The sequence below is a fragment of the Dendropsophus ebraccatus genome, chromosome 10, assembly GCF_027789765.1.
Source record: "Dendropsophus ebraccatus isolate aDenEbr1 chromosome 10, aDenEbr1.pat, whole genome shotgun sequence".
In the NCBI taxonomy this organism is placed as follows: domain Eukaryota; kingdom Metazoa; phylum Chordata; class Amphibia; order Anura; family Hylidae; genus Dendropsophus; species Dendropsophus ebraccatus.
Window position 1 is genome coordinate 12,843,219 of NC_091463.1, and position 17,224 is coordinate 12,860,442.

General features: G+C 42.3%; 1 protein-coding gene across 1 annotated transcript in view; it reads left to right on the forward strand.

The window, feature by feature from the left end:
* Nucleotides 1–1,383: 1,383 nt before the first annotated feature.
* Nucleotides 1,384–17,224, forward strand: part of ATP6AP1 (ATPase H+ transporting accessory protein 1) — a 29,724-nt gene continuing 13,883 nt past the window's right edge. Inside the window, exons 1-3 of the mRNA XM_069986588.1 lie at nucleotides 1,384–1,533; nucleotides 16,497–16,623; nucleotides 16,768–16,842. Coding sequence (XP_069842689.1) covers nucleotides 1,424–1,533; nucleotides 16,497–16,623; nucleotides 16,768–16,842 — 312 coding nt within the window. The 5' untranslated portion in view covers nucleotides 1,384–1,423. The remainder of the gene's footprint in view (nucleotides 1,534–16,496; nucleotides 16,624–16,767; nucleotides 16,843–17,224) is intronic.

Here is a 17,224-nt window from a genome sequence, read left to right on the forward strand (position 1 = left end):
GACAATGAGGTCACTGTACTCCAATGGCCTCCACAGTCACCAGATCTCAATCCAATAGAGCATCTTTGGGATGTGGTGGAACGGGAGATTCGCATCATGGATGTGCAGCCGACAAATCTGCGGCAACTGTGTGATGTCATCATGTCAATATGGACCAAAATCTCTGAGGAATGCTTCCAGCACCTTGTTGAATCTATGCCACGAAGAATTGAGGCAGTTCTGAAGGCAAAAGGGAGTCCAACCTGTTACTAGCATGGTGTACCTAATAAAGTGGCCGGTGAGTGTATATATATATATATATATATATATATACACACACACTCGTATTACTGGTAGTATACAGGATATGGTCAGTAACAGTATGGCGGTAATAGTATATATATATATATACACACACTAGTATTACTGGTAGTATACAGGATATGGTCAGTAACAGTATGGCGGTAATAGTGTATATATATATATACACACACACTCGTATTACTGGTAGTATACAGGATATGGTCAGTAACAGTATGGCGGTATTATATATATATATATATACACACACACACACTCGTATTACTGGTAGTATACAGGATATGGTCAGTAACAGTATGGCGGTAATAGTATATATATATATATACACACACTAGTATTACTGGTAGTATACAGGATATGGTCAGTAACAGTATGGCGGTAATAGTGTATATATATATATACACACACACTCGTATTACTGGTAGTATACAGGATATGGTCAGTAACAGTATGGCGGTAATAGTATATATATATATATATACACACACTAGTATTACTGGTAGTATACAGGATATGGTCAGTAACAGTATGGCGGTAATAGTATATATATATATATATATACACACACTAGTATTACTGGTAGTATACAGGATATGGTCAGTAACAGTATGGCGGTAATAGTATATATATATACACACACACTCGTATTACTGGTAGTATACACGATATGGTCAGTAACAGTATGGCGGTGCTATATGTAGTCATATTATTTGCTCTTTATATGCTGGTGATATTTTATGGCTGTATGAGTATTGGATGCAGTGTATGCAGTTTACAGTCATAACTTATGGTCTTCCCTATGGTGGCCTGAAGAGTGGGACACTGTATACTATAGAACAATCGTGTACACGTATCGATCCCTGCAGCCACTGTCCACACCTGCAGGCCAGCTCTGCCAGCTGGATATTACTGCCCATGCGCAAAGGGCGCTTTAAAACGCATGCGTCTGTGAGGATGAAAACGCATCCTCCCAGTCATTCCTATTGTCCAATCACATTCCGCTACGTATATCCCGCCCTCCTGTCGCTTCTTGATTGACGTTAAGGGCGTCAAATGGAATCCGCTCTTGTCACCTGATCGGCGCTAGTCATGTGATTGTCTTCCCTGTGTCAGCGACAGGAAGATGGCGGCTGGGATGTTCCTCTTACCGCTCTCCGTCCTCCTGGTGTTGGGGGCGCCATGGCGCGCTGCCTCCTCCCAGCAAGTGCCCGTCCTGCTGTGGTCCAGCGAGAGGTGAGAGCTGTTCTCTATAGACACGGCCATACTGGCTGTCATTGTAGGTGTTACCAATGACTGATGACGTAATTGGTATAGGATTCTCATCATCTGGAACGTCATTGCTCTGCAGCGGGAGATGTCATGTTATGATGTCATCCCAGTACGGTATATTTATCGGATAGGTCCTTGTGATGACATCACAGTCCATGATATCCGGTATAGAGTGCCTGGATGACATCACAGTCCGTTATGTCCGGTATAGAGTGCCTGGGTGACATCACAGTCCATTATGTCCAGTATAGAGTGCCTGGGTGACATCACAGTCCATTATGTCCGGTATAGAGTGCCTGGGTGACATCACAGTCCATTATGTCCGGTATAGAGTGCCTGGATGACATCACAGTCCATGATATCCGGTATAGAGTGCCTGGATGACATCACAGTCCGTTATGTCCGGTATAGAGTGCCTGGGTGACATCACAGTCCATTATGTCCGGTATAGAGTGCCTGGGTGACATCACAGTCCATTATGTCCAGTATAGAGTGCCTGGGTGACATCACAGTCCATTATGTCCGGTATAGAGTGCCTGGGTGACATCACAGTCCATTATGTCCGGTATAGAGTGCCTGGGTGACATCACAGTCCATTATGTCCGGTATAGAGTGCCTGGGTGACATCACAGTCCATTATGTCCGGTATAGAGTGCCTGGGTGACATCGCAGTGCATATATATTCGGTATAGAGTGCCTGGGTGACATCACAGTGCATATATATTCGTTATAGAGTGCCTGGGTGACATCACAGTCCATTATGTCCGGTATAGAGTGCCTGGGTGACATCACAGTCCATTATGTCCGGTATAGAGTGCCTGGGTGACATCACAGTGCATATATATTCGGTATAGAGTGCCTGGGTGACATCACGGTGCCATATATTTGGTATAGAGTGCCTGGGTGACATCACGGTGCCTTATATCCGGTATAGACTGCCTGGAGGACATCACGGTGCCTTATACCCGGTATAGACTGCCTGGAGGACATCACGGTGCCTTATACCCGGTATAGACTGCCTGGAGGACATCACGGTGCCTTATACCCGGTATAGACTGCCTGGTTGACATCACAGTACCTTTATCATCTGCAGAGGGTGCCATCACAGTGCATTATAGCTATAGGATGTCACCATGTCTTCACTGTTTTATGTGTAGTATGGGGTGTCAGTATGTCATCACAGTTCAGAGCTTCATGACATCATAATAGTGCATTTGGCTTAGCATTGAGTGTCATGATGTCATCACAATTTCTGCTGCGCAGAGTTATCAAAATGTTTGCACTTTATCCGAAACTGACCGCTCAGCATTTGACTTCTGGTCCCTGAAGAAGTTGGATGGTGTCCTAGGTGTCCCTGCATACAGCCATAGGCCAAGTCCGTGTTTACCTGGCAGCATCCAACTTCTGCAGCCGCAGGGAGTCAAATGCCCAGCGTTCGGATAACATTGCCGGACATTTTGACAAATGTGCTGAGCACTAATCACAATACATACCAGTAGTATAAGATGTCATGGTGCCATCACAGAGCCTTGTACTGTGTATAGGAAGCCAGCACCATGCAGTGTCATGATGTCATCACCATGCAGTGTACTCTGGTGTCATGATATCCCCATAGTATAGAACAGTGCAGGGTGGTGTGATGTCATTATGACCCAGGAATTTGATGACCAGTATCTAATACGCATGGTGAAAAATGATCAGTATATTAAAGGGAAATTCCCTGAATATTTGTGACAGAATAGAGTAGTCGCCTCTTATATAGGGTTGCCCCCATTACAGTGTGTACATGCATGTACTTATACCTCACCTGTCCAGGTTATATTACATGTCAGTAAGTTATCATCTTGCCCCCTCCCAGTGTCACCACCATTGGGCCTTGTTCTCATTTCCACTTCCTTAAAATTGTTCCTGGAAACAGAACATGTACAGGACGTGATGGCGGGAGGATTGTATGGATGCTGCTATATATTAGGGCAGTCTGTGGCTTCCTGGCCCATGCAAAACTACAATTCTCAGCATGCCCAGACAGCCTTCGGATGTCAGGGCATGCTGAGAGTTGTAGTTTTGCAACAGCTGGGGATTGGAGAAATGATAGGTCTGGAATCCTTCCCTTCTCTTTGGATTATTATAGGGCAGGATAGTTCCTAGTCTACAATTTCCTGGAACTAAATGAATGAACCATTGTCACCATTGTCAGTCATGTGAGGTCACATCATGTGGTTTTCCAGCACTGAACACTAGGAATCCTCCCAGTACTTTATCTATAGCTCCTTTGAAAAATGTTCTGCCTTTTTGCTTCTGTGCAGACCCATGCGTTGCCATAGTAAGAGACAGCAAACAAATTCTATGTACAGTCATGGCCAAAAGTTTTGAGAATGACACAAATCTTATATTGTCACATGATCTGCTGTCCTCTGGTTTTTATGTGTGTTTGTCGGATGTTTTTATCACATACAGAAATATAATTGCAATCATATTATGAGTAACAAAAGCTTATATTGACAGAATGGGTTAATGCAGCAAGTCAATATTTGCAGTGTTATGCAAAAAAATCAGAGCGGCACTCCGTGGTGGATGGGTGGTGCACGAGGAAGGGAACACAATCCCAACAAAGTCCAAGAAAGTAGAAATCCCGGCAACTCACCACTAGATCATCATATAATGTAGCTTTATTTCAGTTCCATAAACCAAGTGTGAACATATTAGTAGCAGAACGCGTTTCGGCGATATGCCTTTATCAACTGCCTAATACATAGTGAGAACTATCTAACTTAAATAACAAAGAAAGTCCAGAAAATGCTCGCGGCTGAGGCGTGTCCCGGTGACGTCTTGCTCACACCGGGTTCAATCAAGGTTCCTTAACCATTTCATGGAAAGTCCAATCTCAAAACCGCAGCAACAACATTTCAAATGTGAATATACACTAAAATGGACATAGATGTGACATATAATATAATACATATAATACATAATTAAAATCAATATACCGCCTAGTTATAAATATAAGGATGAATGAATAAATACATATAAATAAATGTACTCCAAAATACAAAAATTCTATATACATATGTACAAAAGACTCCCAGATATATAGTAGTAATAAATATGTATCAAAGTGGCTATAGAATAAATAAATGCCAAAAATAGGTAAATAGAGAAAAGCCTACCGTTATCATAGAGAAAGAGTAAGATTGAATACTGTTGGTTATCGTGGCTGGGGGAACTATAAAGGCATGAAAAAGGTTAGAAACAAAATTAGAAACAAAATTAAAAACAAAAAGGGGCACGGAAAAATATTTAGGAAGACATTATAAAAAGCTACCCAATTCATAATCACGGTTGAGGCCTCTAGGATGTAAAGTTTGAAGGGTGTGTATCCAAAAGGCCTCACGTCTATGTAAAAGTTTTTTTATATCACCACCTCTCTCTGGTATCTTGATTTGCTCCAACACCTGAAATTTCAACTGGGAAATGGAATGATTTTTTTGTGCAAAATGATGTGGAATCGGTAAAAGTAAATTATTGCAACGAATCGTGGACTTGTGTTTACTTATTCTGTCCCTCACTGCCTGGGTAGTCTCACCTATGTATAGCATACCACACGGGCACTTTATGCAATAGACCACATTTTTAGTACCACATGTATAATAACCTTTTATGTTATAGGGCCTTCCCGTCTGTGGATGAAATACCTGGTGTCCTTTGGATACATTATTACATTGAGAACACTGTAGGCAAGGAAAAGTTCCTTTCCTAGGGGTGCTCAATGTCTGTTGGCGTGTAACACACACATCACTTTTGCATACTGCTCTTACCAATGAATTGTATAAATTGGGAGGTTTCTTATTGCAGATTAACGGAGGGTTGCGAAATTCCACAATGTTGGGGTAAGCTCTCTTTAGAATATACCAATGTTTCCTGATTGTCCTATCTATTTTATAGGTCAGGGGGTGATACTGTCTTACAAAAGGAATCCTTTTACTAACTCCATCACCTTCTCTCTCAGCTCGATAGTTATGCTGGCTCACCTCTTCCTTAGCTTTAGTTAAAATCTGTTCTGGATAGCCTCTATCTCTAAACCTCTCTACCATCTCGTCCAATCTTTTCTCCTTTACATCAGGATCACTGACTATACGATCAACTCGCTTTAATTGTGATTTTGGTATGGCTTTTTTTGTACTAAGTGGATGTGCACTTGTAAAGTGTAATAAACTATTTCTATCAGTTTTTTTCCGGAATAAGTCAGTTGAAAGGGACCCATCTGGGTTTTTCTCCACTCTAGTATCCAGAAAATCAACCGTATATTGGTCACATGTCATGGTGAATTTCAATTCCACCCAAATGGAATTAAGATGCTCCAGGAATAAATCCAGTGCCTCACGTGGCCCCTCCCATATGCAAAAGACATCATCGATAAATCTCCTCCATAGTTTAACATGTCTAAATAGTTCATGGCTATAAATATGATGATGTTCAAACCAAGCCATATAGGCATTTGCATATGGGGGGGCCACGTTAGCACCCATCGCCGAGCCCTGTTTCTGCTGATAGTACCGTCCCTGGAACATAAAATAATTTTCTTGCAACACCACCTCCAATAAATCAATAAAAAACTTTTGCTGTTTCTCAGTGTACACACTATCACACAAAATCCATCTAACTGCTGTGATACCCTTGGTATGGACAATAGAAGTATATAGGCTGACCACATCTATGGTCAGCAACCAAGTCTCACTACCTAAATTGGTAAGATTTCTGATCTCTCTAAGAAAGTGTGAAGTGTCCAATAAGAAAGACGGTGTCTGTCTGATCAGTGGGGTAAGAGCTTTTTCCAATAATATGGAAAGCGGGCTAGTCACTGAATCGATCGAAGCCACGATCGGCCTGCCAGGCGGATTTATTAATGTTTTATGTACTTTAGGGAGTATGTAAATGACTGGGGTAATGGGATTGTCTTTCTGTAAAAAATTAACTACCTTGCTGTCTATCACCCCCTCATCAGTATACTTTTTTAAAACATCAGTAATTCTAGATGTTATTCTGGCTACTGGATTGTCCCTAAGTAATTCATATGTTGTGGAATCAGCGAGCTGGCGTTTGATTTCAGATATATAGGCATGGGTGTCCATAACAACAATTGATCCACCCTTATCGGCTGGTTTTATTGTCAGCTCGCTGTCTTCCACAAGTTGTCTTAAAGCTTGTTTTTCTTCCCCACTTAAATTATTTTTCACCTGAACATTAGACCAGTTGCCTGGATGTAAAAGATGTTCTGTGTCTTGTTTCACAAAATGAATAAACGTTTCCACAGGGTGGTAAGAGTGTGGTGGATTAAAGCGACTTTTTACTCTTAAACCAAAATTCTCAAGTTTCAATACATCTCTATTTATTCCTTGATCTAAGGAGTTGTTCACATTATCAGTAACATTATCAAAGTAAGTTTTTAGACGCACATTTCTGAAGAGTCTATGCAAATCAAGGTCCAGCTGGAATGTGTCCAACTGCCCAACTGGGCAGAAAGACAAGCCCTTCTGGAGCAAATGCATTTGGGCATCAGTCAATAATTTAGAAGAAATGTTTATGACAATGGACTCACATTTGTTTGTACCCGCATCGGCGGACCTCCAACGTCTGTGGTGGCGGCCTGCCCTCCTCTTTTTCTTTGCCGAGGGCCCCACTGGCGCTTGGGAAAAGGGCGACGATCTCTCACAGGGCCGGATAGGTCACTACTCGACCCCGAGGACTGGTAGCCTCCTCTCTGTCTCCCAAACGGGCGCATGTTACGGGAGGTATCCTGCCATCTATAGATGCTCTTCTTAAGGTAATCTTCAGAGTCACGCATAAATTTCTCCTTCTTCATTTGCTCGGTATCCTTGCGGTAGTTCTCCAGCTGGATCTCTAGATTTTCTTTTAAATTCTTGAACTCATCTTCCCGAAGTGCGTCTTTCAGTTGTGTCTCAGCAGCTGTAACTTTTTCTTTGATAAGTGCAATTTCTTTATGTAGTCTATCCACCGTCAAGACCATAATGTCAAAAGAACACTTATTAAGTATACGTTCAAAGTCTTTACAATATACCATGTCGTCTGTAAAGAAGGTAGGACGGAGATGGGAACGAAGTCCACGAGGAATCTTCTCCTGTTTGTGATACTCGGTCAGCGTAGCCACATGTAATTCAAATGAAATTAATCTTTTAGAGTCTCTTTCATAATCCTTTTTCTTAAATTCACTAGGCGGAATTTGTAAAAAATCAGTTGATCTAACAGGCTGTGATAAAATTCTAGCCGTGTCTTCATCATTAAACGTCAAAGTAGTAGACATCGTTCACACTTATCTCGATGAGCACAGGTGCACGAACACAAAACGTAGTATGCAAAAAAATCAGAGCGGCACTCCGTGGTGGATGGGTGGTGCACGAGGAAGGGAACACAATCCCAACAAAGTCCAAGAAAGTAGAAATCCCGGCAACTCACCACTAGATCATCATATAATGTAGCTTTATTTCAGTTCCATAAACCAAGTGTGAACATATTAGTAGCAGAACGCGTTTCGGCGATATGCCTTTATCAACTGCCTAATACATAGTGAGAACTATCTAACTTAAATAACAAAGAAAGTCCAGAAAATGCTCGCGGCTGAGGCGTGTCCCGGTGACGTCTTGCTCACACCGGGTTCAATCAAGGTTCCTTAACCATTTCATGGAAAGTCCAATCTCAAAACCGCAGCAACAACATTTCAAATGTGAATATACACTAAAATGGACATAGATGTGACATATAATATAATACATATAATACATAATTAAAATCAATATACCGCCTAGTTATAAATATAAGGATGAATGAATAAATACATATAAATAAATGTACTCCAAAATACAAAAATTCTATATACATATGTACAAAAGACTCCCAGATATATAGTAGTAATAAATATGTATCAAAGTGGCTATAGAATAAATAAATGCCAAAAATAGGTAAATAGAGAAAAGCCTACCGTTATCATAGAGAAAGAGTAAGATTGAATACTGTTGGTTATCGTGGCTGGGGGAACTATAAAGGCATGAAAAAGGTTAGAAACAAAATTAGAAACAAAATTAAAAACAAAAAGGGGCACGGAAAAATATTTAGGAAGACATTATAAAAAGCTACCCAATTCATAATCACGGTTGAGGCCTCTAGGATGTAAAGTTTGAAGGGTGTGTATCCAAAAGGCCTCACGTCTATGTAAAAGTTTTTTTATATCACCACCTCTCTCTGGTATCTTGATTTGCTCCAACACCTGAAATTTCAACTGGGAAATGGAATGATTTTTTTGTGCAAAATGATGTGGAATCGGTAAAAGTAAATTATTGCAACGAATCGTGGACTTGTGTTTACTTATTCTGTCCCTCACTGCCTGGGTAGTCTCACCTATGTATAGCATACCACACGGGCACTTTATGCAATAGACCACATTTTTAGTACCACATGTATAATAACCTTTTATGTTATAGGGCCTTCCCGTCTGTGGATGAAATACCTGGTGTCCTTTGGATACATTATTACATTGAGAACACTGTAGGCAAGGAAAAGTTCCTTTCCTAGGGGTGCTCAATGTCTGTTGGCGTGTAACACACACATCACTTTTGCATACTGCTCTTACCAATGAATTGTATAAATTGGGAGGTTTCTTATTGCAGATTAACGGAGGGTTGCGAAATTCCACAATGTTGGGGTAAGCTCTCTTTAGAATATACCAATGTTTCCTGATTGTCCTATCTATTTTATAGGTCAGGGGGTGATACTGTCTTACAAAAGGAATCCTTTTACTAACTCCATCACCTTCTCTCTCAGCTCGATAGTTATGCTGGCTCACCTCTTCCTTAGCTTTAGTTAAAATCTGTTCTGGATAGCCTCTATCTCTAAACCTCTCTACCATCTCGTCCAATCTTTTCTCCTTTACATCAGGATCACTGACTATACGATCAACTCGCTTTAATTGTGATTTTGGTATGGCTTTTTTTGTACTAAGTGGATGTGCACTTGTAAAGTGTAATAAACTATTTCTATCAGTTTTTTTCCGGAATAAGTCAGTTGAAAGGGACCCATCTGGGTTTTTCTCCACTCTAGTATCCAGAAAATCAACCGTATATTGGTCACATGTCATGGTGAATTTCAATTCCACCCAAATGGAATTAAGATGCTCCAGGAATAAATCCAGTGCCTCACGTGGCCCCTCCCATATGCAAAAGACATCATCGATAAATCCCCTAGGAAAGGAACTTTTCCTTGCCTACAGTGTTCTCAATGTAATAATGTATCCAAAGGACACCAGGTATTTCATCCACAGACGGGAAGGCCCTATAACATAAAAGGTTATTATACATGTGGTACTAAAAATGTGGTCTATTGCATAAAGTGCCCGTGTGGTATGCTATACATAGGTGAGACTACCCAGGCAGTGAGGGACAGAATAAGTAAACACAAGTCCACGATTCGTTGCAATAATTTACTTTTACCGATTCCACATCATTTTGCACAAAAAAATCATTCCATTTCCCAGTTGAAATTTCAGGTGTTGGAGCAAATCAAGATACCAGAGAGAGGTGGTGATATAAAAAAACTTTTACATAGACGTGAGGCCTTTTGGATACACACCCTTCAAACTTTACATCCTAGAGGCCTCAACCGTGATTATGAATTGGGTAGCTTTTTATAATGTCTTCCTAAATATTTTTCCGTGCCCCTTTTTGTTTTTAATTTTGTTTCTAATTTTGTTTCTAACCTTTTTCATGCCTTTATAGTTCCCCCAGCCACGATAACCAACAGTATTCAATCTTACTCTTTCTCTATGATAACGGTAGGCTTTTCTCTATTTACCTATTTTTGGCATTTATTTATTCTATAGCCACTTTGATACATATTTATTACTACTATATATCTGGGAGTCTTTTGTACATATGTATATAGAATTTTTGTATTTTGGAGTACATTTATTTATATGTATTTATTCATTCATCCTTATATTTATAACTAGGCGGTATATTGATTTTAATTATGTATTATATGTATTATATTATATGTCACATCTATGTCCATTTTAGTGTATATTCACATTTGAAATGTTGTTGCTGCGGTTTTGAGATTGGACTTTCCATGAAATGGTTAAGGAACCTTGATTGAACCCGGTGTGAGCAAGACGTCACCGGGACACGCCTCAGCCGCGAGCATTTTCTGGACTTTCTTTGTTATTTAAGTTAGATAGTTCTCACTATGTATTAGGCAGTTGATAAAGGCATATCGCTGAAACGCGTTCTGCTACTAATATGTTCACACTTGGTTTATGGAACTGAAATAAAGCTACATTATATGATGATCTAGTGGTGAGTTGCCGGGATTTCTACTTTCTTGAATATTTGCAGTGTTGACCCTTCTTCAGGACCTCTGCAGCTCTCCCGGCTGCTCTCAATCAACTTCTGGACCAAATCCTGACTGATAGCAGTCCATTGTTGCACAATCAATGCTTGTATTTTGTCAGAATTTGTTGGTTTTTGTTTGTCCACCCGTCTCTTGATGATTGACCACAAGTTCTCAATGGGATTAAGATCTGGGGAGTTTCCAGGCCATGGACCCAAAATCTCTGTTTTGTTCCCTGAGCCATTTAGTTATCACCTTTGCTTTATGGCAAGGTGCTCCATCATGCTGGAAAAGGCATTGTTGATCGCCAAACTGCTCTTGGACGGTTGGGAGAAGTTGCTCTTGGAGGACATTCTGGTCCCATTCTTTATTCATGGCTGTGTTTTTAGACAAGACTGTGAGGAGCCGATTCCCTTGGCTGAGAAGCAACCCCACACATAAATGGTTTCAGGATGCTTTACAGTTGGCATGAGACAAGACTGGTGGTAGCGCTCACCTAGTCTTCTCCGAATAAGCTGTTTTCCAGATGACCCAAACAATCGAAAAGGGGATTCATCAGAGAAAATGACTTTACCTCAGTCCTCAGTAGGGATGCACGATGCACCGAAATATCGATACTACTATCGATATTCCAGGCATAAAAACGGTTCGGTACCAGGATTTCCTGGTATTCGATACTTTATCTTAAACTGCCTAATACAGCAGCTTAATATAAAGTATAGTGCAGAGAACATGACAGGCAGCTAACTGAGTGCCGGCCATGTTCTCAGAGCGCCCCCTGCCCCCTAGAGTCACCTCTGCTGCCCGCCCACCCTCCGCTCCCGCCCGCCGGCGCCAAATTCAAATAGCCGGCACTTAGCGATAGCTTGTGCCGGCTATTTTACTGTGTACATGCCGCTGTCACACTGACAGCGGCATATAACCCCTCCGGAAATGATCATTTAAGCAGGGAATGTCCATATGCCGCCCGATCAACTATACCCCCCCCCCCGTACCATAGGTGCAGCGGCGGGTCGCGCTATGCAGCTAGTTGATCCTGAGTGCTCAGTGTAGAAGCAGCTCGCTGTGCTGCGGCAGGGCTGTGGAGAAGCAGGACTGTACAGAGTATAGGCCGCCTAGTATGCCTGTCAGTGTCTCCTCACTGGGGGATGAGACACTGCACATCTAAGTCCAGGGGCTAAGTCCGGTGACGCTGACGGCCGTGGTGGTGCATGAGCAGGGCTGCCTTTTTGACTCCTGTGCTCACTTCAAGGCTGACAGGTGCGTCACTGTAGACTTGCAGAGGGCTGTGGCGGGGGGACACACTACATGGGAGTGCTGCCCACGGGGCTGCTATGGAGCTCGTCTCCCTCCTTGCATAGTGGTGGGTTTGGGGCACTCTTGAAGACAAACGGGCTGGGGACCTGGCAAATTAATGTTTCTGGTACGTCCTGCAAGCCCCGCCCCCACCGACAAGCCCCGCCCCCGGAGCCCACCGCGGGTGGGATACTGACTCTCTCCATGCCAAGTTGCCACAATGCAGCCTCCTATCTATCTATCTATCTATCTATCTATCTATCTATCTTCCTATCTATCTATCTATCTCCTATCTATCTATCTATCTATCTATCTATCTATCTCCTATCTATCTATCTATCTATCTATCTATCTTCCTATCTATCTATCTATCTCCTATCTATCTATCTATCTTCCTATCTATATCTATCTTCCTATCTATCTATCTATCTATGTATCTCCTATCTATCTCCTATCTATCTCCTATCTATCTATCTATCTATCTCCTATCTATCTATCTATCTATCTATCTATCTCCTATCTATCTATCTATCTATCTATCTATCTATGTATCTCCAATCTATCTCCTATCTATCTATCTATCTATCTATGTATCTCCTATCTATCTATCTATCTATCTATCTATCTATCCATCTCTCTATCTATCTATCTATCTATCTATCTATCCATTTCCTATCTATCTATCTATCTATCTATCTATCCATCTCCTATCTATCTATCTATCTCTCTATCCATCTCCTATCTATCTATCTATCTATCTATCTATCTATCTATCTATCTATCTATCTATCCATCTATCTATCTATCCATCTCCTATCTATCTATGTATCTCCTATCTATCTTCTATCTATCTATCTATCTATCTATCTATCTATCTATCTATCTCTTATCTATCTCCTATCTATCTATCTATGTATCTCCTATCTATCTATCTATCTCTCTATCCATCTCCTATCTATCTATCTATCTATCTATCTATCCATCTCCTATCTATCTATCTATCTCTCTATCCATCTCCTATCTATCTATCTATCTATCTATCTATCTATCTATCCATCTCCTATCTATCTATCTATCTATCTATCTATCTATCTCCTATCTATCTATCTATCCATCTCCTATCTATCTATCTATCTATCCATCTCCTATCTATCTATCTATCCATCCATCTCCTATCTATCTATCTATCTATCTATCTATCTATCTATCTATCTATCATCTATCTCTCTCTCTGTGCAGAGTCTGTATATACTGTGGCAATCTACTTCATGTACACTGTTCTAAACCCTGGTGCTGTGTATACCTGCACTGCCACAGTATATACAGGCACTGGCACCTCTCCTTGCCTTCTAGGATTTTTTTGTAAAAAGAGAATTGTCTTTAATGTTATTTAAAAACAGTGCATACCTACTGCCCCCAGCATACCCAAACAGCTGAACCAGTGCATAACTACTGCCCCCAGCATACCCCAACAGCTGAACCAGTGCATAACTACCGCCCCCAGCATACCCAAACAGCTGAACCAGTGCATAACTACTGCCCCCAGCATACCCCAACAGCTGAAACAGTGCATAACTACTGCCCCCAGCATACCCAAACAGCTGAACCAGTGCATAACTACTGCCCCCAGCATACCCAAACAGCTGAACCAGTGCATAACTACTGCCCCCAGCATACACCAACAGCTGAACCAGTGCATAACTACTGCCCCCAGCATACCCAAACAGCTGAACCAGTGCATAACTACTGCCCCCAGCATACCCAAACAGCTGAACCAGTGCATAACTACTGCCCCCAGCATACCCCAACAGCTGAACCAGTGCATAACTACTGCCCCCAGCATACACCAACAGCTGAACCAGTGCATAACTACTGCCCCCAGCATACACCAACAGCTGAACCAGTGCATAACTACTGCCCCCAGCATACCCCAACAGCTGAACCAGTGCATAACTACTGCCCCCAGCATACACCAACAGCTGAACCAGTGCATAACTACTGCCCCCAGCATACCCCAACAGCTGAACCAGTGCATAACTACTGCCCCCAGCATACACCAACAGCTGAACCAGTGCATAACTACTGCCCCCAGCTTACCCTGATAGCTGAAATGTTATTGCCTGAACTATAAAATGATTACATTCCTGATATTGCGTAGTAAACAGTGTAATCGCAAAAAAGGCCAAGTCCAAATTTGCTGATTTTTAGTGAAATCACATCCCAGAAAAAAAATTCAGTGATGAAAAGGTCACACATCTAACAGTCGAGGGGGCAGGCATGCATTATATGTCTATAGTTGTGTTTTTCTTGTTTTTTAATTCTTTATTAAGTATCGAACTGGTATTGAGTATCGAAATAAAAAAGTTGGTATCGGTATCGAACTCAAAATTCTGGTATCGTGACATCACTAGTCCTCAGCAGTCCACTCCCTGGACCTTTTGCAGAATATCAGTCTGTCCCTGATGTTTTTCTGGAGAGAAGTGGCTTCTTTGCTGCCCTCCTTGAGACCAGGCCTTGCTCCAAGAGTCTCTGCCTCACAGTGCACAGTGCAGATGCCCTCACACCTGCCTGCTGCCATTCCTGAGCAAGCTCTGCACTGCTGGTAGCCCGATCCCGCAGCTGAAACACATTTAAGAGACGGTCCTGGCCCTTGCTGGTCTTTCTTGGGCGCCCTGGAGCCTTTTTGGCAACAATGGAACCTCTCTCCTTGAAGTTCTTGATGATACGATAGATTGTTGACTGAGGTGCAATCTTTCTAGCTGCGATACTCTTCCCTGTTAGGCCATTTTTGTGCAGTGCAATGATGACTGCATGTGTTTCTTTAGAGATAACCATGGGTAACAGAAGAGAAACAATGATGCCAAGCACCAGCCTCCTTTTAAAGTGTCCAGTGGTGTCATTCTTACTTAATCATGACAGATTGATCTCCAGCCCTGTCCTCATCAACACCCACACCTGTGTTAATGGAGCAATCACTGAAACGATGTAATGGTGCGTTTACACGATAATTGGCCCGATCGTCCGATTAACGATGTCGGAGTAATGATTTTTTTTTCATAACGATCAGCGTTTAGACGGTACGATATATCGTACGCAAAAATTGTTTTGCGATTGCACGCCCTCAGCCCGGCGACCGGAACGGCGGGTGGCGATCAGAACGGCGGGGGTGGTGATCGAGCTGGCGCAGGGGGCTGCGGATGAGCGGGGCGGCCGGCGGACTATCGCACGACGACTGTTTACACGGAACGATCAGCGAATTTTTTGCAAACGACGATATGATGACATGTTGAAAGATCAAAACGGACGATTTCTCATTCGTCGTTTGATCGTTCACTGCGTTTACACGTCGATTATCGTTCGAATTCGATCGTTATCTCGCAAATTCGCCCGATAATCGTTACGTGTAAACGCACCATTAGCTGATCCTTTTAAGGCAGGGCTGCAATAATATTGAAATGTGTTTTGGTGGATAAAGTTAATTTTCTAGGCAAATATTGACTTTGCAAGTAATTGCTGTTAAGCTGATCACTCTTTATAACATTCTGGAGTATATGCAAATTACCATTTTAAAAACTGAAGTGGTAGACTAAAAATTAATATTTGTATCATTCTCAAAACTTTTGGCCATGACTGTAGTTTGATGTTGCACACTTTCTCCTGTTCGTGCCAGAAGTAGTGGACATGCTGCATGATCCGACTACACAGGGATTGTTTGTTGTCTGTTACTATGGAGTGGAGACCATGGTAACATCTGTTACCATGGAGACTGATAGAGGCTACAAAACCATAAAAAAATTGTGATTTTTTTTTTATTTTTTTTTTGTGTGTGTGTTTGTTGTTTTGTTTTGTTTTCTTTTTAAGTTTATTATAAGGCATTTCCCAGTATTGAAAGGTATCCCCTGTGTACTACAAGGATAAGTGATAACCACCAATCATAAGAACGGAAATCCAAACCCCCTTGCTCGGCCACCACTCCATTTACAGTCTGTTGGATCTTTAAGCATTTTTAAGCAGAATTCTTTGGCGCCAATGTTCAAAAGTTTTGAGGATGAATGGAGCGGAAACGGAGCATGCACATTACTGATCCAGTGGGTTCTCGTGATCGGGAGGAGTCACAGCAGTCACACCGCTGCCAACTATCTGGTTATCACCTATCCTGTGAATAGGGGGTTACTTGTTTAATAAGCCATAGAAAGGTGGACATATCCTTTAATAAAATATGTATCTCCTGACAGCTCCTTGTGGACATCGCCGCCTGGCACACATGGCGGTCACGTGACAACCGATCTCCAGTTGGGTCAGTACTTGGACACAGCTCTTAGCAATGGCCCCAGGAACGTCCTGCTTTTTCTCCAGGAGAAGGTATTATTTCCAGTATGACGTACCCTTCCCTGTGCTGCAGATGCCACAGCAGTGAGCTGATGGGGGGGGGGGGGGGGTCAGTGGTCGTCTGTATCACCCAAGTTATTACCCCCTGATTCTGACACATCTCTGTTATTCTACCAGTTAAGCATTGAAGACTTCACAGCATTTGGCGGAGTCTATGGGAACAAACAGGACAGTGTTTTCCCAAACCTGGAGGTAAGAAGTGATGAGTGGTGTCTGCAGTGTGTACTGTACCAGGGAGGAGGGATGAGCGGTGTCTGCAGTGTGTACTGTACCAGGGAGGAGGGATGAGCGGTGTCTGCAGTGTGTACTGTACCAGGGAGGAGGAGGAGGGATGAGCGGTGTCTGCAGTGTGTACTGTACCAGGGAGGAGGAGGAGGGATGAGCGGTGTCTGCAGTGTGTACTGTACCAGGGAGGAGGAGGAGGGATGAGCGGTGTCTGCAGTGTGTACTGTACCAGGGAGGAGGAGGAGGGATGAGCGGTGTCTGCAGTGTGTACTGTACCAGGGAGGAGGAGGAGGGATGAGCGGTGTCTGCAGTGTGTACTGTACCAGGGAGGAGGGATGAGCGGTGTCTG